General features: G+C 64.9%; 1 protein-coding gene across 2 annotated transcripts; it reads right to left on the bottom strand.

Moving 5' to 3' along the window:
• Nucleotides 1-1,038: 1,038 nt before the first annotated feature.
• On the bottom strand, nt 1,039-24,840 carry PARD6G (par-6 family cell polarity regulator gamma). Of its 2 annotated transcripts, none has more exons than XM_029052376.2 (3): nt 24,674-24,840; nt 19,085-19,307; nt 1,039-2,770 (listed from the first exon to the last, which is right to left on the bottom strand). In XM_029052376.2, the coding sequence occupies exons 1-3, from the start codon at nt 24,743-24,745 to the stop codon at nt 1,950-1,952; spliced, it is 1,116 nt and encodes a 371-aa protein (XP_028908209.1). In that variant the 5' UTR covers nt 24,746-24,840; the 3' UTR covers nt 1,039-1,949. The 2 variants fall into 2 exon arrangements, with proteins under 2 accessions (XP_028908209.1, XP_028908210.1); XM_029052377.2 differs by having other exon boundaries at nt 1,039-2,767.
• Between the last annotated feature and the right edge of the window lie 659 nt (nt 24,841-25,499).

Raw genomic sequence — 25,499 nt, 5'->3', positions numbered from 1 at the left:
CCCATTTTCCAGATGAGGTCACTGAGGCCCAGAGCAGTGAAGTGACTTGCCCAAGGTCACACAGCTGACAAGTGGCGGAGCAGGGATTAGAACCCACGACCCCTGACTCCCAAGCCCTGGCTCTTGCCACTAGGCCACGCTGGTTCGAGTCCCCGCTGGGCCATTAATAATAATAATAATAATAATAATGATGATGATGATGATATTTGTGAAGTGTTTACTACATGCCAGGCACTGTCCTAAGCGTTGGGATAAATAGAAGTTAGGTTGGACACAGTCCCTGTCCCACATGGGGCTCACAGCCTCAATCCCCATTTTCCAGATGAGGTCTCTGAGGCCCAGAGAAGTGAAGTGACTTGCCCAGGGTCACGCAGCAGGCAAATGGCAGAGGCGGGGTTAGAACCCATGACCTTCTGACCCCCCAGGCCCGGGCTCTATCCACTAGGCCGTGCTGCTGCAACAATCCGATTAGACTGTGAGCCCGTCATTGGGCAGGGATGGTCTCTGCGGCCCAATTGTCCGTTCCAAGCGCTCAGTCCAGTGCTCTGCACCTAATAAGCGCTCAGTAAATACAATTGAATGACGAACGCCTTGGTTTCACGACCGCTCTCGCCGTATTGGTTAGTTCCCTTCGACGCTCCCAGCCACGCCGTGAGGCAGGGACGCGAGGCGGGTGTTTATTAGCCCCATCTTCCAATATCTCCATCGTTCCCCAGCGACCCTTTGGACCGCAGGCTCGTTGTAGGCAGGGAACGTGCCTGCCAACGGTGCTTAGCGCGGTGCCTGGCCCAGAGTCAAGCGCTTAACAGATACCATTAAAAAAACCAAGCAAACCTCGGTTGTACTGGACTCTCTCAAGTGCTCGGTACAGTGTCCCGCACGTAGTAAGTGCTCCAAAGATACCCCTGATTGATTGACCCAGACCGGAAGCTCCTCCGGAACCCGCCGGTATTTCCGACCGCCCGGCCTCCCGCCCGCCCCCCCCCCCCCCCCCCCCCCCGCTATGAAACTTTCAACGCAACAGAGAGGGCTCGTTACTCCATTTACAAAAAACAGAAAACCTTTAATAAACAGTACTACAAAGTTGTGGGTTGTTTTTTTGTTTTTTTAAAAAAGAGAGAAACGACGTGGATAGGCGCAGGTAGAAAAATACATCTTGAAGCCATCTCTGCCGCGTTCTTAAAACCGAAGACGTCGCGTCGGGGGACCTGGCCGTCTCGGACCGTCGAGAGGCCTTCCGGAGCCACCGCGGGGAGCGGGAGGGTCGCCTCCGGGGTGACCGGCCCGTTTCCGCCGACCGGCGCCCTTGGAGAGAGCTGTCGTGACCGCGGGCGACAGTCCCGACAGTCCCGACGTCGGAGCTCCGCTCCCCTCCGAAGCCCCGTCCTTGCACGGGGCCGTTTCTTCGGCCTCCGCGCCCGGTCTCCTCCCCGGACGTCGCAAGGGCCGCCCCGTGGCGTCCGGGAGTCCGGAGCCGAGACCCTTCCCCGGGATCAAACGAAGAGGACCCCGACTTGTAAAAACGGGCCGCTTGGGGAAGCGGGGACCGAACTAATAAATATTTCGAGAAGGAAAAAACGAAGGCTAGGTTTCGTCCCGTCGGCGGAGTCGCCGAGAACCCACGGGGAAGCAGCGGCCGCTGACCCCCGGGGAGGGGAAGACGTCCACGGGCCATCCCGGACGGGGAGGGCGGAGGGCGGGGCGGGACGGTGCCGCCCCCGGGGAGAGGACGGCGCCGTCCCGGCAGCCCGGGGGAGGCCGCGCCGACGGGGACGGACCCCCGACGGAAAGGAACGGGGCGGGGGGCGGCGGGAGGTCCCCGCGGCGTTCCCGAGCCCGTGGCCCAACGGGCCTCGGCCCGGGGCCCCGGCGGCGGGGGCGTCCGTCCCCTCCCCCCTCCCGGCTCCCGAAGGGTCCCGGGCCCCCGCCCGTCCGGGCGGGCCGGCGGGCTACAGCGTGATGACCGTGCCGTCCTCCTCCACCCCACCCTGCGGGGTGGCCAGGCTGTGGCGGGGGTCGGACTTGAGCGAGCTGAGGAGCCGGTAGAGGCTGACGTTGCTCTCCGGGCCGGGGAAGGCGGGCGGCGGGCGGGGGCCGCCCGGGCGCGGCGGGCCGGGGGCCGCGGGGCCCGGCGGGGGGCCCAGCACCCCCTCGATGACCAGGTCGGCCTCCTCGTCGCTCTCCACGTCGTCGGGGAGGAAGTTCTGCAGGACGTGGGCGGGCGGGGGCAGGCTGTGCTGGCTGGCGGCGCTGTCCGTCGACTGTCCCGAGCTGCCGGACGTCCGGCTGCCGCGGACCACGTTGTTGCGCTGGTTGGCCGGCTTGACCGTGACGATGAGGTTGTGGCTGTTGGCGATCATCATGTCCGTGACCTGGTCCAGCGTCTTGCCGGCCACCTCGATGCCGTTGACCTCCAGGACCTCGTCGTTGACGGCCAGCAGGCCCGTGCTCTCGGCCAGCCCGCCGGGCACCATGCGCGAGATGAAGATGCCCGGGACCTTCTCCAGCCCGTGGGGCGACACCCGCACGCTGGCCCCGTCGCGGATGTAGAAGCCCAGCGGCTTCTGGCAGCCGTGCCGGTAGAGCCGGACGCGCCGGTGGGTCTCGGGCAGGATGTCCACGTCGATGATGGAGGACACCGGCCGGAAGTCGTGGGGCAGGCCGATGTCCAGGTGCGGCCGGCGGCGGGGCGGCTCGCTGCGCAGGGTCACCAGCGCCTTCTTCCTGCGGGTCAGCGTGCTGGTCCCGAAGCTGCAGTGGTCCACTTCTTCTGAAACGAGCCGGGGGGGGCGGGGAGGGGAGACGCCGCCGGGGTCAGCCGGGCCCGCCGGACCCCGGCCTCCCGCCCGCCCCCCGCCCCGCCCCGGGCGAGTCCCTTCGCTAGCCCTCGGTACGGTGCCCCGCGCGGAGTACGTGCTTCGCGAACACCGCTATCCTTATCATTCTCTGTGCCTCGGTTCCCTCATCTGTAAAATAGGCACGAAGACCGTGAGCCCCCCGGGGGGCCGGGACCGCGTCCGGCCCGACGACCTCGCATCCGCCCCAGTGCTCAGCACGGTGCCCGGCACGTAGTGAGCGCTTCGCAGATACCCTGATTATCATTATCCTCTGCGCCTCGGTTCCCTCATCTCTAAAATAGGGACGAGGACCGGGAGCACCGGGCCGAGCACCTACCGCGCGCAGGGCACCGTGGCGGCCGTCGACCGTGGGCCGAGCCGGGTGTCCCTGCGGCTCCGGCGGCGACCCGACGGTGCGGGCCGCGGGGAGGAGCGAGCAGAGCGGGCTGACTGTATTTATTCTGTGGCCAATCTGTCCATTCCAAGCGCTCAGTACGGTGCTCTGCACATAGTAAGCGCTCAATAAATACTACCGAATGAAAATACTATCGAATGGATTTATTGAGCGCTTGCCGCATGCGGAGCACTCTGCTGAGAGCCAGAAGGCGGTGGGTTCCGATCCCACCACTCGTCTGCCGTGGGACCTCGGGCGGGACCCTTCGTCCGTCCGCGCCTCGGGACCTCATCCGTAAAACGGGGACGGAGACAGAGCCCCGCACGGGACGGGGACCGCGTCCAACCCGATTTAGGCGTATCCGCCCCGGCGCTCAGGGCAGCGGCTGGCACGTAGCAAGCGCTCGACCGACACTTATCGTCGTCGTCGTCGGGCCGCTCCCAATCCGTTGCCGATCCTCATCTCTTGGGGGGCCTCCCTCCCCTCGACGTCCCGGGGTCCCGGTTGTCCTCCCGGCTCCCGCCCGATCCCGACGGGGGAACGACCCGATCGATCGATCGCGGGAAGGCGGGGGAGCGGAGTTACGGCTGGAGCCGGGCGCGGGGGGGGGGGGGGGGGGGGGGGGTCGGGCCCGGCTTCCCTCGAACCCCACGCCCGCATCTTCATCCCCCACGGGGCCCGGCGGGCCAGACGGAACCGGAGGGGAGGGCGGCGGAGTCGCCTTCTCCTTCCTCGGGCAACCTCGGGGCCTCCTTAGCACCCGCGAGCTTTAATTAGTCACCGGACAAAAACACGCCAATCGCGGGCCGACGTGGGGCCTTAATGAGTCTGAACTTGCACGGCTTCGGCGGAGGGCGCCGGGCCTCTCCCCGCCGCCTCCGTTTCCGGTCTCAGGAGTCGCCGGGGACGGCCCTCTGGGGGACGCCCGGGAGGGGACCGGCCCCCAGACGGAGACCCCGCCGGACGCGGGCGCCGGTGGCGCGGGTCGGACGGGCCGCGGGCCGCCGCGCCCGACTCTCGGCCCGGGGCCGCCGTCCGTGGGCCGAGGCCCCCGGCCCTCGGGGAGTCGATCGGTCGGTGGGTCGCATTTACTGGGCGCTTACTGGGTGCAGAGCGTGGCGCTAAGCCCTTGGGAGAACGCAAGCGAACGTCAGACAGACACGTCCCCCGCCCACAGCCAGCTGACGGTCTGGCGGGGGGCGGGCAGACGTTAACGTAAATAATTAGCGATCACAGTATTCCGTACGATACCGATTTTTATGGTAATGATGATAACGACGGGCCCGTGCCCGGGCACCGGAGGACCTCCGCTCCTCGAGCGCTTCCAGGAGAGGAAAATCCAGCTCTCGCGTCCTCCCCCCGGCCCCCGCGCCGGGCTCTGGGGACCGCGGCGACCGGGGGGGTGAGGGAGACCCGCCGGGCTCCGAGGTGGCGGCCGCCGAGGTCGTGGGCGCCCTCGGGCCCCGGGGGCGCCGGCGGGCGGGTCTGAAAGGGACCGGGCCGGTTCCGCCCGGCCTTCGCTCCAAACCCGGCGCCCCGGGCCCAAGCCCAAACCCGTCCGACCTGTCTCCTGGGGTTCGCCGACGCGTCTCCCCGGCTCGGGAACCCGTCCGTCCAGCACCCGCGTCCGGTCGGGACGACCCGAGGGCCGGGCCCTCCTCCTCCTCCTCCTCCTCCTCCTCCCCCCGCTCCCCCGGGCCTCGCCGGCGGGGTCTCCACGGTGAGTCCCCCCGGGTTGGGGATCCGGTGAGAGCCCATCCTTAGAAGCGGCGTAGCTCAGTGGCGAGAGCCCGGGCTTGGGAGTCACGGGTCATGGGTTCGAATCCCCGCTCTGCCACTTGTCAGTTGAGTGACTGCGGGCAAGTCAGCTCACTTCTCTGGGCCTCAGTTCCCTCATCTGTCAAATGGGGATGAAGACTGTGACCTCACGTGGGACGACCCGATGACCCTGTACCTCCCCCAGCGCTTACAACGGTGCTCTGCACATAGTAAGCGCCTAACGAATACCAACATCACTATTATCAGAAGCAGCAAGGCGCAGGGGGTGGAGCGCGGGTTCTAATCCCGGCTCTGCCACTTGTCGGCCGGGTGGCCCTGGGCAAATCACTTCACTTCTCTGGACCTCAGTGACCTCATCTGGAAAATGGGGATCGGGACTGTGAGCCCCCCGCGGGACCGGGATTCGCTTGTGTCCACCCCAGTGGCACATAGCAGGCGCTTAACAAATACCATCATCATTATTATCATCATCTCCTTGACTCGCTCCCTGTACTCATCCCCCTTCCCCGCCCCCCGGGACTTACGAACGTCCCTGTACTTTTCTTTATTTCTATCAATGTCCGTCTCCCCCTCTGGAACGGTCACCCCGTCGTGGGCAGGGAATGCGTCCGTTACCGGGTCCTCTCCCGAGCGTTTACTACAGTGCTCTGCACGCAGTAAGCGCTCGATAAATACTGACGGAAGGGGAGAGCTGCCAGAGGTGGGAATGCCTTGCGGTGGAGGGGGAGAGGAGGGTCTGAATTCATCCGATGGCATTTATTGAGCGCTTACTGGGTGCAGGGCGCTGTACTGAGCGCTCGGGAATGGGCGGGGACCTGTTCGGGTCCCCCCACCCCCTGCCCCAAGGAGCCCAGCCCACAGCGGAGGAGGCCATGCCCACAGAGCTCTGCTAACCGCCCCTTTCCTCGGCCTTTGGTTCCCAACAGGGAGGGGCGGGGGGCATCAACGGCGGGGGAGGTGGGGGGACAGAGTCACTTCCCGGCGGCCAGACCGTAGTACGGAAACCTAAACCGAAAACGAGAGGAGCAGCGCGGCTCAGCGGCAAGAGCCCGGGCTCGGGAGTCAGAGGCGGTGGGTTCCGATCCCGGCTCGGCCAACTCGTCCGCTGTGTGACCTCGGCCAGGTCACTTCACTGGGCCTCGTTACCTCGCCTGTAAAAAACGGGGATGAAAAAATGTGACCCTGTACCCACCCCGGCGCTTAGCACAGTGCTGTGCACACAGCAAGCGCTCGACGGATACCATCACAATAATAAAACGGACCGCTGAGGCGCGGCCGGCTCGAACCCCGGCCGCACAGGGGAGAGACGCGAGCGCCACGTCGGGGCTTCCCCGGCGGCCCGTGCCCGTCTCCGGGCCCGGTTCTCCCGACACCCGGCCCGCCCGGGGCTCCGCCCGCGACACCGGGGCCGCCGCTCACCCCCCACGGGTCCCCGCCGCCCCGTCCGGGGGCGCCGTCCGGCCTCTCCGGCCCGGAGGACGGGTGAAGGCCGACACGCCGAGGCGGGCGCCCGCACACGCGTGCCTGTCGGGGCACATACGCGCACACGCGGGCGTCGCTCCCCCGCCCCCGTCTCTCCCGGGAGCTCTGCGGCAGGACAAGCCCGAGCAAGAGTCTCCGCCGGGGAGACGGGAGTCGTCGAGGCGGAGGCCCGCCGCCGCCTGCCATCTCGGAGCCCCGGTGCCCAAGGGGGTGGGGAGGGGCAGGGGCCGGGGGGGGGCGTTCGGCGGGGTTAGAACCCGGGACCTTCTGGGGCTACCCAGGCCCGGGCCCTCCCCGGGAGGCCGTGCGGCTTCTTTCGACGTCGAACGGGCAGGCCGCGGGACCGAGCCTCGCCGTAACGCGGCGGTGGGGCTCTGGCAGAAACACCCACGCAAACACCACTTAGGCGCAACTCTTCTTAGAACGGTACTTACGAAGCGCTTCCTACGTGCCGGGTACCGTACCGAGCACCGGGCTCGAAACGAGCCGATCGCACGGTACCGACGCCCGTCTGCTTGTCTCGCTTCGTTGTCCGTCTCCCCCTTCGAGACCGTGAGCCCACCGTCAGGTCTCTCTCCGTTGCCCGGCTGGACTCTCCGAGCGCTTAGCGCGGCGCTCTGCACCCTGTCGGCGCTCGGTAAATACGACCCGACGAACCAACGCGGTCCCACGTGGGGCTCACGGTCCTCATCCCCATTTTCCGGATGAGGTCACCGAGGAGGGAAGCGACGTGCTCGAAGCCACCCAGCCGGCGAGCGGCGGAGCCGGGATTGGAACCCGCGACCTCGGACTCCCAAGCCCGGGCTCTTTCCACTAGGCCACGCACATAAGGCAGGGATCGTCTCTGCGGCTGAAATGTCCACTCCAAGCGCTTAGTCCAGTGCTCTGCACATAGTAAGCGCTCAATAAATACTGTTGAATGAATGGATGGCGCGCAGGCACGCACGCAGACGCGTGTCCGCAGAGAGCACACGGGGGGCGCGGCCTCCCTTCAACTCGTGTCCCTTCGCTCCCACACTAGCACACACGTTTCCTCCGAGTCAGGAAAGCCCGTGTACACGCACACGTGTACTCTGAGTCAGAAGGAACGTCCCGAGTCAGATCGCAGGTCCCCGGGCCCCTCCTCGCTCCCTCCGACGTCCAAACGCACGCGCTCGGAAGCAGCCGGGCCCGGTGCCGGGTGCGAGAGGGAGGCTCGGGGGAGGCCGAGGGCCGGGAAGACCGGGGGCGGGCTCCTCGACCGCACAGCCCGCTCTGGGCCGGGGGGTCGGGGCCCTCTGTCCAAGTAACAATTTCCGCGCCCTCTGACTTCGCGTCGTCTGCCCAGGAATGACGAGGGAGGAGGAGAGAAAGGGGGAGGAAGAGGAGGGGCTGCAGAAGGATGGGAAGCAGCGGGGCTCAGTGGGAAAAGCCCGGGTATGGGAGTCCGAGGTCATGGGTTCGAATCCCGGCTCTGCCCCTTGGCAGCTGCGTGACTCTGGGCGGGTCACTTCACTTCTCTGGGCCTCAGTGGCCTCATCTGGAAAATGGGGATTAACTGGGAGCCTCACGTGGGACGACCTGATGACCCTGTATCTACCCCGGCGCATAGTAAGCGCTTAACAAACGCCAACATTATTATCAGAACGGCGCTCGGCACACAGTGAGCGCTTAACAAACGCCAACATTATTATCAGAACGGCGCTCGGCACACAGTGAGCGCTTAACAAACACCGACATTATCAGAACGGCGCTCGGCACATAGTGAGCGCTTAACAAATACCGACATTATTATTATTCTCGGAACGGTGCTCGGCACATAGTAAGCACTTGACAAACGCCAACATTATCATCATCGTCAGAACAGTGCTCGGCACACAGGAAGCGCCTAACAAATAGCGACATTATTATTATGATTAAGAGGGCGAGCTGACAGTCCGTCTCGCTCCTCCTCGGCCTCTTTAATTATAGGCCGGACCCAGAGACCCGTGTGCGTGTGGGGGCGGGTCCGACGGCCCAACCCCGGCGCCGGGGCAGACGGGCCTCGGTTTCCTCCTCTGAAGATGTCCAGTGGCCGATCGGAGGTCACCGGGCCTCCGCGGGCGGCCCTTCTCCGGCCTGAATCACCGGGTCGGGTCGGAAGTTCTCCCTGGGGTTTGACCTCATTCTCTCAGGCTCCACCTCAAGCCTGTTGATTTACATTCATTTGGCAGCGGGCAAGGAGGCCAAAAGGTCAGCAGCGCCCTAAGAATAATAATGTTGGTATCTGTTGAGCGCTTCCTAGGTGCGGAGCACTGTCCTAAGCGCTGGGGGAGATCCAGGGTCATCGGGTCGTCCCACGGGGGGCTCACAGGCTTCATCCCCATTTGACAGATAATAATGATGATGGTATTAAGCACTTACTATGTGCCGAGCACTGTTAATTACTTAATTCCTGTTGGTATTTAAGCGCATACTCTGTGCAGAGCATTATTCTAAGCGCTGGGGGAGATACGGGGTCATCCGGCCGTCCCCCGTGAGGCTCCCAGTCTTCATCCCCGTTTTCCAGATGAGGTCACCGAGGCCCCGAGAAGCGAAGTGACTTGCCCCCGGTCCCACGGCTGACCGGGATTCGAACCCCTGACCTCGGACCCCCAGGCCCGGGCTCTCTCCACTGCCCGCGCAGGGCGGGCGGGTGGGGCTGGAGGGGGCAGGGAGGGGTGTGCCCGTCTCCCCCATCGGGCCGCCCTGCGTTTTAGTAAAAAAAATCCCCAGGTGAGTCAGTCCCGCGGGGCCCTGTGGACGACGGGGCCCTCCTCCCCGGGCCTTGGCCTGCGTCCCGGGCGGCCAGCACAGCATTCCTACGGGACAGCTCTGCCATCCAAGCAGAGAAGCAGCCCGGCCTAATGGCCACGGCCCGGGCCCGGGAGTCAGGAGGATCTGGGTTCTAATCCCCGCTCCTTCACTCATCTGCCGTATGTCTTTGGGTAAATCGCTTCACTTCTCTGGGCCTCAGTTCCCTCACCTGTAAAATGGGGATGAAGACCGTGAGCCCCGCGGGGGACGACCCTGATTACCATCGTATCTAACCCGGTGCTCAGAACAGTGTTGGGCACATAGTAAGCGCTTAACAAATGCCATCGTTATTATTATTATTATCTGTAAAATGGGGATGAAGACTGTGAGCCCCACCTGGGACTACCCGATGACCTTCTATCTACCCCGGCGCTTAGAACAGGGCTTGGCATACAATGAGCGCTTAACAAATACCATCGTCGTCATTATCATCTGTAAAATGGGGATTAGGGCTGTGAGCCCCACCTGGGACAACCTGATCACCTTGTATCTCCCCCAGCGCTTAGAACAGTGCTTGCCACATGGTAAGCGCTTGACAAATTCATCCATCCATCCATTCAGTAGCATTCATTGAGCGCGAATGCCATCATCATCATCATCATCATCATTATATCCGTAAAATGGGGATGAAGACGGTGAACCCCACGCGGGACCACCCGATCACCCTCGATCCCTCCCAGCGCTTAGAACGGAGCTCGGCACACGGTCGGCGCTTAACCAAATCCATCATCGTCATCGTGATCGTTTCCCGTAAACGGGGATTAGCGCAGCGACCCCCACGCGGGACACCCCGACTACCTTCCATCGACGCCGGCGCCCAGACGAGCGCCTGGCCCGTGATAAGCTCCCATCAGAGGGCATCGTTATTATTACCGGTCGGGCTACTGATTGCACGCTACTGGACGCAGAACAGCCGTCCCCGGCGCCGGGGTGGGGGAAGGATAGAGATTTCAATGGTATTTCTAGACTGCGCCAGGGTCGCAGGTGGGATCGGGGCCCGCGAGGAGCTTCGGGTCCGCAGGCTTGGGGGGTCTTCTCCCAGCCCTCCCTCCCTCCCCGGCCCAGGGCCCTCCACCGGGCCCAGGGTTGCTCCGGTAATGGGCGATTAAAATCCATCTGTTCAGCTTTACTGGCTCCCGAATAGGTCACAGATGACTCTCTCTTTGACATGCGGCGTGAATCACCCGGTTAGAGATAATTGTCCTCCCCCCACGGCCTCTCCCTTCCTGTCGCACCTACGCCGCGGCCCAGGGAGGGAAGGAGGGCAGAGGCCGGGGGCTGGGCCGGTCGTATTTCCCGGGCACCTACTCAGTACTAAGCGCCTCTAATGGTGGTATCCAAGGGCTTAGTCTGTGCCCAGCCCTGTTCGAAGCGCTGGGGGGGGACAGGAGGTCATCAGGTCGTCCCCCGTGGGGCTCACCGGCTCCATTCCTCATCGAATAATCCCAACGTCGGTACTTGCGAAGTGCTTAGTCTGCGCCAATAATTATAATAATGTCGGTATCTGTTAAGCGCTTACTCTGTGCAGAGCACCGTTCTGAGCGCTGGGGGAGATACGGGGTCATCGGGTCGTCCCACGTGAGGCTCACCGTCTTCATCCCCGTTTTACAGACGGGGGTCACTGGGGCCCGGAGAGTGACTCGCCCATGGCCGAGTCGGGGTTAGAACCCAGGACCTCTGACTCCCAAGCCCGTGTTTTTGACGCCGAGCCACGCCGAGGGAACCGAGGCCCAGAGAGGCGGAGCGGCTCGCCCAAAGTCACCCAGCAGGCAAGCGGCGGAGCCGGGATTAGAACCCAGGTCCCCTGACTCCCGGGCCGGGGCTCTTCCCACCGAGTCACGCTGCTCCCCCGTAATAATAACGATGGCATTGGTTAAGCCCTTACTACGTGCCGAGCGCCGGTCTGAGCACCGGGGCAGACGCGAGGCGGTCCGGTCGTCCCACGTGAGGCTCACGGCCTTAATCCCCCTTTTACAGATGAGGGAGCCGAGGCACGGAGAAGTGAAGCGACTTGCCCCGGGTCACGCGGCTGACGGGATTCGGACCCGCGACTTCCGACTCCCCAGCCCGGGCTCTCGCCGCCGAGCCGCGCTAATAAGATGGTCAGCGGGGCCCTGTGCCCGCCGAGGGCACCCAACGCGGAGCTCTGCCCATCCTGTCCGTGGCCATTCGGCCGTATTCCTTGAGCGCTCACTGTGTGCGGAGCGCTGTACCAAGCGCTCGGAAAGGACGATTCGGCGCCAGGTAGAGACCATCCCTACCCAACGAGGGGCTCACTATATCGAGGTGACGGTCCTCGGGCGGTGCCATATGCCCACGTTGCCCCGGAGTCGCTGGACCAGGGGGAGGTTGGCAGCCCGTCTAAGGGCAGGGACTGTCTCCATCTGTTAGCGACTGTCCGTTCCAAGCGCCCAGTACAGTGCTCTGCCCATAGTGAGCGCTCAAGGAATACTACTGAACGAACGAGATGGCGTTCTCAACTCCCCTCCGCGAGCGTACCCGCCGGCGGGGCCGCGGACGAAGGGTGAGGGGGCCGGGGTGGGGCCGCCGGGGGGGGCGGTGCCGGGGCAGAGTGCGTCGGGCAGGGCCCGGGGAGGAGGCGGGCGCAGATCTGACTGCCGACGTGTCCGCCCGCCCGCACTCGGTCGCCGCGAGCCGACCCGAGGCCGGGCCGCCCGTGGCGAGGCTCCGGCAACCCAAAATAACCGTTGGCAGAGACACCCCTACTTAGAGCAGCCCACTACCGGCTGTTCCCCGGGCCGCACCGCGGGGCCTGGCACCGACGCCGGGACGGAAGATCTCTGCCTCTCCGCTCTTTGTTTTATACCTTTCTTCGAACGCTATCCGAGAAGCCCCTACTACGTGCCGGGCACCGTCCTCGATACGACCTAATCAGGTCGGACGCGGTCCCCGCCCCGCGCGGGGCCCGCCGGCCCCATCCCCATTTTACGGATGAGGTCGCTGCGGCCCTGCGAAGCTGAGCGCCTTGCCGAAGACCACAGAGCAGACAAGGGGCGGGGCCGGGATTCGAACTCAGATCCTCTGACTACCAGGCCCGGGCTCCACCTAGTAGGCCGCGCTCCTTCGCGCGTTCTCGCGGCCGGATTTTTGTCGACCCGCTCCTCCACGGAGGCGGTCAGTGAGAGGCTTGGCTGACCGACGCTGACCAAACAGACCCAAAGAAATCGGTTCTTCTCATTCGTTCATTCAGTCAGTCAAGGGTATTTATTGAGCGCTTACTATGTGCAGAGCACTGTACTAAGCGCTCGGGATGCTCCCCGCTCTCGCCCCGGCAAACCAGTCCACGGTGGCCCGGACCGAAGTGGATTAAAAGCGCAGCTTCTCCTTGACTCGATTCTATTTATCGTGAACACGTCGTCTTGTTTTTGTCCGCCCGTCTCCCCCCAGTAGACCGTGAGCCCGTCACTGGGCGGGGATCGTCTCTCTCTGCTGCCCAATTGTCCGTTGCGAGCGCTTAGTCCAGTGCTCCGCACATAGTAAGCGCTCAGTAAATACTATTGAATGAATGAATGAATGACCCCGGATCGAGTCCTCCGACGGCCCGTGATCTCCCATCCTCTAAAAGGATCTTAATTGCCCACCCCGCCTGTGGGACCCCACCACATAATAGATGATTATAATAATAGCACACGGTATTTGAGGGCTTACTCTGTGCCAAGCACTGGGGCAGATGTGAGATAGCCAGGTCTCACGGTCAAAGTAGGAGGGAGGACAGGTACCGAATCCCCGTTTTGCAGATGAGGGAACCGAGGCACAGAAGTTACGCGACTGGCCCGGGTAAGTGCGGAACCGGGAAGTGGGAAGAGTGGGACTTATCTGGTTTTGGTGACCTCTGACTCCCTGAATGCCGCCCCCACCCCGGGAGACCCCCCGGGGGGGTAGGGGGCTCGCCGCCCCACAGCCCTCCCCCCCGCCCCCCCCCGCATCCCTAAATTCTGTCCCGGTCGGTCGATCACACTTTTTGAGCACTTACCGCGCGCAGGGCACTGTACTAAGCGCTTGGGAGAACGCGTTCCCTGCCCGCTACCGGTTTACGGTCCGGAGGGGGAGACGGGCATGGACGGTATTCACTGAGCGCCGACCGTCTGCAGAGCCCTACGCCCGGCGCCCGGGAGGGTACGAGATCGATACGGTACAATCCACCGTATTCAGCGCTCGGGAGAGTACGATATAAAACGTGATTCTGCCCCGGTAGCCAGCCCTGCCCTCAGGTGGGGCAGGATCCGAGCCTCCGCTCACCAAGGGCGCCGCGGCTGAGCCGGGGCGGACCAGCCCGGCTGACGTGCTCTTGGCTGAGGATCTGCTGGGCACAGCACTTTCTCCGCCCAGGCCCCCCTCGCTCCCTTCCAAAACAAACTCGCAAATTTTTCTCCCTCCTCCTCTTCCTCCCCCACACGCGGAGGGGGCCGCAAGCCCCCACCTGCCCCGGGCTGGGGGCCAACCCCGGGAGGGGTGGCCGGGGGCTCTGCGGACGTCGCGCCGGCGGGAGGGCGGACGGGCTCTCGTTGGAGCGTCCGGGGAGTTTTTGTCATCTTCTGTCGTCCCCCCGCCGGCCGTTCGTGCCCCCCCCCCCCCGCCCGCCCCGGTGCCGCTGGGACCCCGGAGGAGCCCTCCCTTCTGACCTGGGGGCGATCAAAACACCACGGCGGGCGGGGGCGGGGGCGCCGCCGTGGCCATCTGACCCACCGACCGCCCCATCTGTTTCCGCGGGCCAGAAGAGCCAAAACACACGCCTGCCGGTCACACGGATGGCTCTTTCCCCCGGGGCGGCCGCTGACCGCTCCTGCGCTCTTTGAAACGCCGCCCCTCCGCCGTTCCCCACCGCAAAGGCCCGTTTTCCCTCCACCGGGTGCCCCCCGGCCCAGAGAACCGGCCGGGGCCGCCGACCCCCGTCCCCCCGGACGGGGCGGTCCGGTCTCTGAGCGTAAGATCTCGCCCCGGACTGGAGGCTCCTCGTGGGCGGGGACGGCGGCTCCCGACTCTAGCGCGGCGTCCTCTCCCGAGCGCTCAGTCCGGCGGTCCGCGCCGAGCGGTCGGTAAATGCCAGTGATCGATCTGGGCGAGGGGGCAGGATGGGGACCCTCTCCCCGAGCCTCCTCCGAGACGGGCGGGCCGTCGGGCCCCGGGACGTACACAGGGGCTACCGGTTGGACGGTCTGACCGGGTGCCCGCAGCCGACGCGGTGTCCGGAGCGGACCCGGCGGAGACCTCCGCGTACAACGGACCGCCGCTCTCCCCGCCTTCCAAGCCCGATTCACAGCCCATCTCCTCCAAGAAGCCTTCCCCGATTGAGCCCTCCTTTCTCTTACCACCCCCCCTCCCTTCTGGGCGCTCGGATCGGTGCCCTTTACGCACCCCGTTCACTCATGCAATCGAACGAGCGCTTCCCGTGTGCACAGAACTGTACTAAGCGCTTGAAAAGTACAGTACAGCAATAAAGAGAGACCATCCCTGGCTCACAACGGGTTTACGGTGTGGGGGGGGGGGAGACATCGGTACAAGTAAACGGGCATCGATATAAATAAACAGAATTAGAGAAGTAGATATAGATGCAAGAGCGCCGCGGGGGAGGGAGCGAGGCGGGGAGAGCTGAGGAAAAGCGGGGCGCAGTCTGGGAAGGCCTCTTGGAGGAGGCGAGGCTTCAGTCGACCTTCGGAGGGGGTGGGGAGAGTGACTGTTTGGCCGATTTGGGAGGGAGATCTTCACTCCACCCTCAGCCCCGCAGCACTCACGTACATATCCAAGATGTATTATTTGTAAGTAATAGCCCTCTCCCCCTCTAGACCGTAAGCCCTTGCGGGCGGGGGACGTGTCCACCCACTCTGCACACACAGTAAGCGCTCAGTAAATACCCCCCCCCCCCCCACCGATCGATCGCTAGTCCACGGAGCCACCCGAACCCGTCGGGACCTGCCGGTCTCCGAGGGCCGCTGGGCGACGGTTTTACAGAAACGGGGAGCGTTTCCCACACCCGCCCGATCCGGGAAGCCCCAGCCGCTGACGGGGGCGACCGCCCGACCCCGTCCCCGCGGCCGCCCGCTTCCCGTCGCGGAGGGCGAGGGGGGGGAGAGGAGATGTCGAGGGCGGGGGACGAGGGCAAGGGGAAAGAAGAGGGGGGCCGGGGGGAGGGAGCAGAGATTTATACGTGAAAGAACCTTTCGGCTCCCCCACTGTGGGATTCCAGCCCAGCCCCACCACCCCCTCCAGAAAAGGGGCAGAGGACCTGGGTTCTAATCCCGGCTCTGCCATTTGTTCGTTGCTGGTGTGTGTTAAGCGCTTATTACGATAATAATGATAATGTTGGTGTTTGTTAAGCGCTTACTATGTGCGGAGCACCGTTCTAAGCGCTGGGGGAGATCCGGGGTCACCAGGTTGCCCCACGTGAGGCGCACAGTTAATCCCCAGATGAGGTAAGTGAGGCCCAGAGAAGTGAAGTGACTCGCCCACAGTCACCCAGCCGACGAGTGGCAGAGCGGGGATTCGAACCCACGACCTCTGACTCCCAAGCCCGCGCTCTTCCCGCCGAGCCACGCCGCTTCTCTATAGCCAAGCACTGTTCTAAGCGCTGGAATAGGGACAAGGCAATGAGGTGGTCCCACGTGGGGCTCGCGGTCTTCATCCCCATTTTCCAGATGAGGTAACTGAGGCACAGGGAAGCGAAGCGGCTTGCCCAAGGTCGCACGGCGGCGGAGCCGGGATCGGAACCCACGTCCTCTGACTCCCAAGCCCCGGAGTCAGCCACGTGGCTTCTGCTGTCTGACCTTGGGCAAGTTCCTGTACCTCAGTTACCTCATCTGCAAAATGGGGATTAAGACCGTGCGTGACGGGGAGTGGGTCCCACCCGATTAACCTGTACCTACCCCGGTGCTTAGTACAGAGCTCGGCACATAGTAGGCGCTTAACAAATACCATCGGAAAAACAAAACAGAAAGAGGAGAGGAAGCAGATGGTGGAGGGCGTGAGGTGAGGGGGAGGTGAGCGCATGTGAGGCGGTGGGGAGGGGCATGCGTGTGCTTGTGTGAGTCCCATTTGTCAGGGACTGTGTCCAACTCGATTATCTTGTATCTACGCCAGTGCTCAGTCCGGGAATCGACACACAGTAAGCACTTAACTCCCCCCCGCGCAAAAAAATCTAGAAGGAAAAAGGTCCACGGTTTCACCGTTGTCCATCTGTTTTCCACCCCGGTGCTTCGAACAATTCTTACCACGTAGTTAAGCACTTAAATCCCCCCAAAATAAAATCTGAAGGAAAAAAAAAATCCATAGTTTTATGAAACTCTTTTATCGTACTTACCCAAGCGCTCGGTACGGCGCTCTGCCCGCGGCGAGCGCTCGGTAAATACGAAGCCGTGCGTTCGGTTAACTGCGAACCGCGCGCCCGAGCGTGGTGTTAATCACTGGATTAAATTCAAGATAACCAGAGCAGAGACAATCTCTGTCCCACGCAGGGCTCACAGGGAGGGAGAAGGGATATTTAATCCGCATTTCACAGAGGGGGACGCCCGGCGCGGTTAAATAACTTGCCCCGGCTCACCGGGAAGGCCGGGGTCGGAGGTAGAACCCAGGTCTCGAGAGTCCCGGCCCTGTGCCTTTCCCACGCCCCCTCCAGATTCCCTGCCTTCCCCTCGCCATCTCTCCCCGGGCCTGGGACCGGCGGATAATCCAGGCGGAACACGGGCCGGGCCTCGTACTCGTCGAGCGCTTACTGCGGGCCGAGCGCCGTACTGAGCGCTTGGGAGCGTACGGGATAACGGTACACCACGTCCCGGACGCGGCTCCGCTTCCCGCCGGCGGGACCGGGGTGGCGACAGGAAAAACGGCGCGTTCGGAGAGGAAATCGTCCCCCCGGGTTGGGCTCGCGGGAGAGGAGAGAAACGTTCAGGCCGGAGACGTCCCCATCTCGGGCCCGTTTCCCTCCCGAGGACGTCGCTTCTTCCCTCGAGGACGTCCTCCCCGGGGCACTCTGCACTCTGAGGGGCGTTTGAAAAGATCACTCGCCGACGGACCAGGCCGGCCCCCGGCGGGCACCCGGGCACGTCCGACGAGGGAAGGTGACTCGGGCCCTGCCCTCGGAGAGTTCACAACGATAATGATAACCACGGTACTCGTTAAGCCGCCTGCCATGTGCCAAGCGGTGTTCTAAGCGCCGAGGTAGAGACGGGTCGATGGGGTTGGCCCCGGTCCCTGTCCCACACGGGGCTCGCGGTCTTCATCCCCATTTTACGGCGGAGGGAGCTGAGGCCCAGAGAGGGGAAGTGACTTGCCCAAGGTCCCAGAGCAGACAAGCGGCGGAGGCGGGATTAAAACCCAGGTCCTTCTGACTCTCCCGGGCCCCGGCTCCAGCCATTAAGCCACGAACGACCGCAGGTAAAAGGACGGTCCCACAGAAGCTCAAGGAGAGGCGGTGGATAGAGCCCGGGTCTGGGCAGCAGAAGGCCCCGGGTTCTAATCCCAGCTCCATCACCCGTCTGCTGTGCGACTCTGGGCGAGTCGCTTCACTTCTCTGGGCCTCGGTTACCTCGTCTGTAAAATGCCCGAGGCCTCAGACTAGACCCAGCCTACCGGCCGCTTCCCCCGGCCCTCGACCCGAGCGGCCTGACCCCCCCCCCCCCCGACCCCCCAGATGGCCGCGTCCCCGGTCTGCTGTGGGACTTTGGGCACGCCTATTGACCTCTCTGGGCCCGTCTCATAGGTAAAATGGGGGTAGCCCCCCCCCCCCCCCCTTCCCCAAGGATAATAAAAACAACAGCGATTTCGATAATAACAATGGTATCTGTTAAGCTCTTACTAAGCGCCAAGCACCGTGCTAAGCACCGGGAAGGATACGAAGGTTATCGAGCCGTCCCACGTGGGACTCACAGTCTTCTGTGCGACCGTGGGCGAGTCACTTCACTTCTCTGTGCCTCAGTGACCTCGTCTGTAAAATGGGGATTAACCGTTGAGCCTCACGTGGGACGACCCGATCACCCCGGATCCAACCCGGCGCTTAGAACAGTGCTCTGCACACAGTAAGCGCTTAACAGATACCGACATTATTACTATTCATCCCCATTTTACCGACGAGGTCGCCGCGGCCCAGAGAAGTGACTCGCCCCGAGGGACAAGGGGCGGAGTTGGGATCAGAACCCACGACCTCTGCCTCCCGAGCCCGCGCTCTCGCCACTAAAGCCACGCCGCTTCTCCGTTCTTCCCGGGCGCTAAGCACCGTGCTAAGTAACGGCAACTGTGGGGTCCAAGTGCTTACGAGGCGTCGGACACCGTTCTGAGCGCCGGGAAGGAGACGAGACGCGCGTCCGAGGAAGGGGGAGAACGGGGAATCGAGCCTCCGAAGGAAAGCGGGGCCCGGAGAAGTTAGGTGACCGGCCCGGGGTCTCCCAGCAGGCAGGAGGCAGGGCCGGATCCAGACTCCCGGCGCCGTGCGCTTCCCGCCCAGCCGGCCCCGCCCGGGGATAATAATCAATAATAATAGGGTTGGTATTTGTTAAGCGCTTCCTATGTGCCGAGCACCGTTCTAAGCGCTGGGGTGGATACAGGGTCATCGGGTGGTCCCACGCGGGGCTCCCAGTCTTCATCCCCGTTTTACAGATGAGGGAACTGAGGCCCAGGGAAGTGAAGTGACTCGCCCACAGTCACCCAGCCGACGCGTGGCAGGGGCCGGGATTCGAACTCATGACCTCCGACTCCCAGGCCGGTGCTCTCTCCACCGGGCCACGCTGCGTCCTCGGACTCGGAGGAGCCGACCCGGGGCGGGGGGTACCTTGCCGCTGGATGAAGACGCGGAGCAGCGGGTTGGCGCTGGACACGGCCTTGAAGAAGTTATCGTCGTTGTTGATGGGCAGCAGGTCTCCGTGCACGTCCGCGTAGCCGATGAGCACGTCCGTGCTGGAGATGCGGTGGGTGTGCAGAACCAGCTGGTAGAAGTCCGCAAACTTCCCGGGTTTGTAGCGGTCCAGGGAGAACCTCCGGAATTCCGCCCCGAACTGCGGGGCGAGAGGGGGAGGGTGTCAGCGAGCTGCCCGTCCCCGGCTGGGGGCGAACGTTCAGGAGGGCAACGATGGGAACAGAGACTCGGAAGCACCCGGGCCTCGGTCCCAAGAAGAACTTTATTCCCTCTCCCCGTTCCTCTTCCCCCGCACACCCCCGAGGACAGTCAGCGTCCGATCCCAAGGAACCAGGACCCGGAGATGTGGGAGAGTCGAGAGCCGGAATCCCTCCGGAGCGCGCCGCGCAGAGGGGGACCGGCTGCTCTGGACCCTGCTAGTCCAAAAAAACCCATTTATCGAGCGCTTACGGTATACAGAGCAGTGTACTAAGCGTTCGGGAGAGCGTACTATAACAGAGTTGGTTAGACGCATTCCCCGCCCACAGCGCGTAAAGAAGAAAAGTTTCTCCTTAAGCTCCCAGACTCTTAGTACCGCGCACGTAGTAGGCACTCGGTAAGGATCGCGCTGCGGGCTGGGGACGTGTCTGTCTGTTGTTGCATTGTGCTCTCCTAAGCGCTTAGACCAGTGCTCCGCACAGGGTAAGAGCTCAATAAACACGACCGACCGAATGAATGAAAAATACCACGGGTCGATCGATCTCCGGACCAAGGAGCTAACCGCGAAACCTCCCCTTCCAGGCTGCAGGTGCTCAGCGGGGAGAGCCCGACCCAAACTTTGAAGCATCCTTCCTGAACCCGGGCCGGGGCGGGGTAAGCGGGGCCGGAGATCCCTCCCTCCACTCGGGCCGCCCAGGGAGATTCCCAACCCGTTCACGGATCCCAGTCGAATTCCGGATTCCGGACCGGGGGGGGGGGGGGGGGGGTCACCAGTCAGGCCTGGCCCCCCGGGACCTCAGATCCCACCCGGCACGGCCGACCCCACGCCCCCGGGGTCGGCCCACCTCCGGGGCAGTCCTAAGGGCGCCTTCCCCAACCCCGGCCGCCTCGCTGGAGACTTCCTTGGACACCCCGGATGGGAGAGAGAGGGCCCGGGAGGCGTCCACCAAATACCAGCGCCTGAACCGAGTGAATCAGGTCAAGGTCTGATAGCCCACGACAATGGCAGACTCCCCCTTTACCGACTTATCTAGGACAGATACTCTACTTTTGATGGCATTGGGTGGGAGGGGAGAGAAGACCACCGGAGAAAACAATGGCTTGGCCGTTGACGATACGAGGGGGAGGGAGGGCCGGCCTCCACCTCTTCCAGGTGAATGAATTGAATTCATTCATTCAGTCGTATTTACCGAGCGCTGACTATGTGCAGAGCGCCGGACTAAGCGCTTGGAACGGACGAATCCGTAAGCTACGAGCCCGACGCCCTCCTCCCCGGCTTCCTCCGGTCCCCCCCAGATCTTCCTCTTCCCCAAACGTCCTCCCTCTCCTCCGACCGCAGCCTGGGGCGCCAGGCCGGAGGGGTGAAGACGGAATAACAACCGGGATGTCCGCCGAGCGCTCGCTAAGTCAGACGCTGGGCTAAGCGCTGCGGCAGATGAAATATAAGGAGACGGGACCGGGTTTTTATTCCACACCGGGCCAAGGGCCTCGGGAGGGGCCTCGGCAGGACCTCGCCGGGCGCCGGGGGTTCGGGGGGGGTCAGTGAGAGGCCAGGGTGAGGAGGCGGAGGAAGACGCCCCCCGGCCACAGAGACCCATCCCGGTCTCTCCACCTCTCTCCAGAATAATCCCGACGCCATCCGTCAAGCGCTTACTACGGGCCAAGCACCGTGCTAGGCGCTGGGCTAGATCCGAGGTCGTCAGGTGGTCCCACGCGGGGCTCACCGTCTTCGTCCCCATTTGACGGATGAGGCCACCGAGGCCCAGAGGAGTGACTCGCCCACGGTGGCGAGTGGCCGAGGCGGAATTCGAACCCACGACCTCTGACTCCCCAGCCGGGGCTCTCCTCCACCAAGCCCCGCTACTAAGCTGGCGGAAAGAGCGCAGGACGGGGAATCGGGAGACCCGGATTTGAATCCCAGCTCGGCCACCGACCGGGCCCCAGTCTCCCGGCCGGGGGGGACGGCGGAGACGTCGCCGCTTTGCACGGGGCGAGCGCTTAACCAGCGCCATAATCACTATCACGCGGAGGCGCGGGGGAACCCCGACGTACCCCGCGGCCCATTCTCCCAAGCGGCCCAGAGCCGGGGCCGGAGAGATAAGCCGGCCTCCCGGCCCGGGAAGGGACCCGGACGTTCCTGGGAGACCCGGGCGTCCTCGGCCCCCCCGCTGTCCCCGGGCGGGGGGGGGGGCACGGGGTTCAAATCTGCCACCCCGCGGGCTGACCCGAGCGTCGATCCGAGGCTACCGGTCGGGGGCCAGGCCGGGTCTTCCTACCCCGCGGCCGCAGAACCGAACGCCAGAGACCCCCGTCCCGCACGGGGCCCTCGAGGGGAAGGGAGGGCGGTCTCAGAGGAGGAACCGGAGAGGCCGGGCGGCTCGCCCGGGGACGGGGATCGCGCCCCAGCCGACCCCGGAATCCGGGAGGCCTCTCCCGAATCCCGCGGCTCCGACGACCTGGGCGATCCGGGGCGCCGCGGGAACACGGGCTCTCCTCTTCTCCCGCGGGGGCAGGGCCGGGGATCTAGACGGCCCCCGCCCCCCCGCCTCCTCTCGCGGTCAAAGGGAACCAGAAACCGAAAGCGACCGGTCCGCTCCGGCTGCCCGTCCGGACGGTCCGGCGGGCCACGGCGGGGGAGGAGAAGAAAATCGAAGCCAACCGCTCCGCGCTCCACCTCCGGGGATGCGGATGATGGGCCGGGGGAGAGGGGCGGGGGCCTCTGGACCCCCCCCGAGCCTCCGCCGGCTCACCGGCCCCTAGACGGGGACGATAAAAACGTCGGTATCCGTGAAGCGCTCCCTACGTGCCAAGCGCCGTAGCTCACGTAGTGAGCGCCGCGCCGGGGGAGACGGAAGGTAACGAGGCCGGCCCCCGGGGGGCTCGCGGGCTTCATCCCCGTTTTACGGACGAGGGAGCCGAGGCACGGAGAAGCGAAGCGGCTCGCCCCGGGTCACGCGGCCGACGGGCGGCGGAGCCGGGACTCGGGCCCGGGCCCGGGCCCTCGCCGCCGAGCCGGTCCGGAGGACAGCGGGTGTGGAGGGCTTCCCGAAAGACCAGAGCCGCCGGGGGGGGGCCCGGTTTCGCTCCCCTGAGCTCCGCCGCCCGTCCGCTCCGTGACCGCGGGCGGGTCCCTTGGCTTCTCTGGGCCTCGGTTTCCTCCTCTGTAAAAGGGGGGTAAAGACCGTGACGACCCCGTCCCCTGGCGTCTACCCCGGCGCTCAGGACGGCGCTCAACACGTAGCGGGCGCCGCGGCCGTCACCGCCGACGACTGTGAGTCCCCCGGGGGACGGCCCCGTTCCCTTCGACCCACCCCAGCGCTCAGAACGGCGCCCGGCACGGTAGAGAAGCGGCGCGGCTCAGGGCGCGGGGGTCATGGGTTCGAATCCCCGCCCCGCCACTGGTCCGCTGCGTGACCGTGGGCGAGTCGCTCGTCTGCGCCTCGGTGACCTCACCCGTCAAACGGGGGCGAAGACCGTGAGCCTCGCGGGGGGGCCGCCCCACGACCCCGTACCTCCCCCGGCGCTCAGGCCGGCGCCCGGCACAGAGTTGAGCGCTCGACAGATACCGGCATCATCAGCGAGCGCCCAACGGGGCCCATCGCGAGCATCCTCAGGACTGGAGGAGCGTCTGGCCCCCGGTGGGCGCTCGGCCGGGGGCGCAGCGGTCGGCGCAGCGGCGAGCGCCTGAGAAATGGGCTGATGATGGCTAACCGGGGGGGGGGGGGGGGGGGGGGGGGGGCGACCCCTGCCCCGCTCCCCCCTCCCTGGGCCCGGCCCCTCCGGGGGCCTGCATGCGTGTGCGCACACACACACACACACTCATAGACACACACAGACATGGGCCGTTTTGGGGGTGCGGGAGGAGGTGGGGGGCTCGGGAGGAGAAAGTGCGGGGGAAAGAGGGGGAAGGAAGGAAAATTCAGCAAGTCTGGGGTCGGGGGGGGGGGGTCCAGTACACACACACACACACAGATACACGCAAACGTGGGCCTTTTTTGGGGTGCGGGAGGAGGTGGGGGGCTCCGGAGGAGAAAGTGCGGGGGAAAGAGGGGAAAAGAAGGAAAATTCAGCAAGTCTGGGGTTGGGGGGGTCCAGTACACACACACACACAGACACACGCAAACGTGGGGCTTTTTTGGGGTGCAGGAGGAGGTGGGGGGCTCCGGAGGAGAAAGTGCGGGGGAAAGAGGGGAAAAGAAGGAAAATTCAGCAAGTCTGGGGTCGGGGGGGGGGGGGGGTCCAGTACACACACACACACACAGACACACGCAAACGTGGGGCTTTTTTGGGGTGCAGGAGGAGGTGGGGGGCTCCGGAGGAGAAAGTGCGGGGGAAAGAGGGGAAAAGAAGGAAAATTCAGCAAGTCTGGGGTCGGGGGGGGGGGGTCCAGTACACAGACACACACAGACACACACAGACACACACAAACGTGGGCCGTTTTTGGGGGTGCAGGAGGAGGTGGGGGGCTCGGGAGGAGAAAGTGCGGGGGAAAGAGGGGAAAATGAAGCCGGGCTGGGTGTGTGTGTGTGTGCGTGTGTGTGTGTGTGTCCTCCCGCAACTCTACACACACACGCACCCACCCCCACAGACACCCAGAAATCGGTTTTGGGGGGGGGTGCAAGAGGGGAGGGCCCTGGTGGGAGAAAGGGCAGGGGAAGGAGGAGGAAAGGAGGGGAAAATTCAGCAAGTCTGGGGTCGGGGGGGGGGGGTCCAGTACACACGCACACACACACACACACAGGGGTCATTTTTGGGGTGCAGGAGGAGGTGCGGGGTTCCGGAGGAGAAAATGCAGGGGAAGGAGGAGGAAAGGAGGGAAAATTTAGCAAGTTGGGGGGGGGGGGGGCGTCCCGGTACACACAAACACACACTCACAGACGCGGGTCGTTTTTTGGGGCGCCGGTGGGGGGCTCCGGAGGAGAAAGTGCGGGGGGAGGAGGAGAAAAGGAGGAAAATTCAGCAAGTGGGGGGCGTCCAGTCCACGCATCCACCCCCCCCCCCCCCCCCCCCCCTCACAGACACACACAGACGTGGGCCGTTTTGGGGGGCTCCGGGGGAAATTCAGCAAGTCGGGGGGAGGGGATGGAGCTGCCTCGATTTCCCCCCGCCCCCCGTCCCTTTGTTGGGGGCCCGGGCGGCGATCCCGGCCGGCCCGGCTGCCTGGAGGAGGCGGGCTGCCCCCCTCCCGCCCCCTCCCCTCCCCTCCCCCCCCCCCCCCGGCGGCGGGGCATTCCTCGCATTCCCCGGCCCGGGTCGCGACAGAGCCGCCCGGCCCCGGGGACTATCGCGACAGGGGGAGGGGCTCACCTTACTCTTCACTTCCACCGCGTTGCAGTCGAAGAAGCGCAGGGTCTGGGACTTGGTGAAGCTGCGGTTCATGGTGTCGGCGGGGGCAGGGCCGGGGCCGCGCGGCCTCGCCTTCCCCAGAGGACCCCGCACCGCCGACCAGCCGCCGACCCGCCGCCGGGGGCGCCGTCACTCCCTCCCCGGACGCTCCCACACCGCCCGACGCGCCCCCGCCCGAGGACGCGCCCCCTCCTCCCCCCCCCCGAGGCTCCCCTCCAATGGGAAGCCCCGAGACGCCCGCGGGCCACGCCCCCAGGAGGCTCCCCTCCAATAGGAGCCCCGCGCCGCCCTCGGGCCCCGCCCCTTTCCGAGGACACGCCCCCGGAGGCTCCCCTCCAATAGGAGCTCCCGCTCCGCCCGCTGGCCACGCCCCCGGAGGCTCCCCTCCAATAGGAGCCCCGCGCCGCCCTCGGGCTCCGGCCCTTTCCGAGGACACGCCCCCGGAGGCTCCCCTCCAATAGGAGCTCCCGCACCGCCCTCTGGCCACGCCCCCAGGAGGCTCCCTTCCAATAGGACGTCCCGATCCTATCGCGGGCCCCGCCCCTTCCCGAGGACACGCCCCCAAGAGGCTCCCCTCCAGTAAGAGGCCCGCGCATGCTCCGCCCCTTTCCGAGGCCACGCCCCCAGGAGGCTCCCCTCCAATAGGAGCTCCCGCACCGCCCTCTGGCCACGCCCCCAGGAAGCTCCCCTCCAATAGGAGCTCCCGCACCGCCCGCTGGCCACGCCCCCGGAGGCTCCCCTCCAATAGGACGCCCCGATCCTATCGCGGGCCCCGCCCCTTCCCGAG

Source organism: Ornithorhynchus anatinus, chromosome X2 (assembly GCF_004115215.2).
Source record: "Ornithorhynchus anatinus isolate Pmale09 chromosome X2, mOrnAna1.pri.v4, whole genome shotgun sequence".
Lineage (NCBI taxonomy): Eukaryota > Metazoa > Chordata > Mammalia > Monotremata > Ornithorhynchidae > Ornithorhynchus > Ornithorhynchus anatinus.
This window is presented reverse-complemented; position numbering and strand designations above follow the sequence as displayed.

Excerpts from the sequence above, each read along its gene's own strand:
- PARD6G (XM_029052376.2), bottom strand. The coding sequence starts at position 24,745 with ATGAACCGCAGCTTCACCAAGTCCCAGACCCTGCGCTTCTTCGACTGC. Across the intron at positions 19,308-24,673 it reads CGGTGGAAGTGAAGAGTAAG|TTCGGGGCGGAATTCCGGAG; the intron begins GTGAGCCCCTCC and ends CTCGCCCCGCAG. Across the intron at positions 2,771-19,084 it reads CGTCTTCATCCAGCGGCAAG|AAGAAGTGGACCACTGCAGC; the intron begins GTACCCCCCGCC and ends GGCTCGTTTCAG.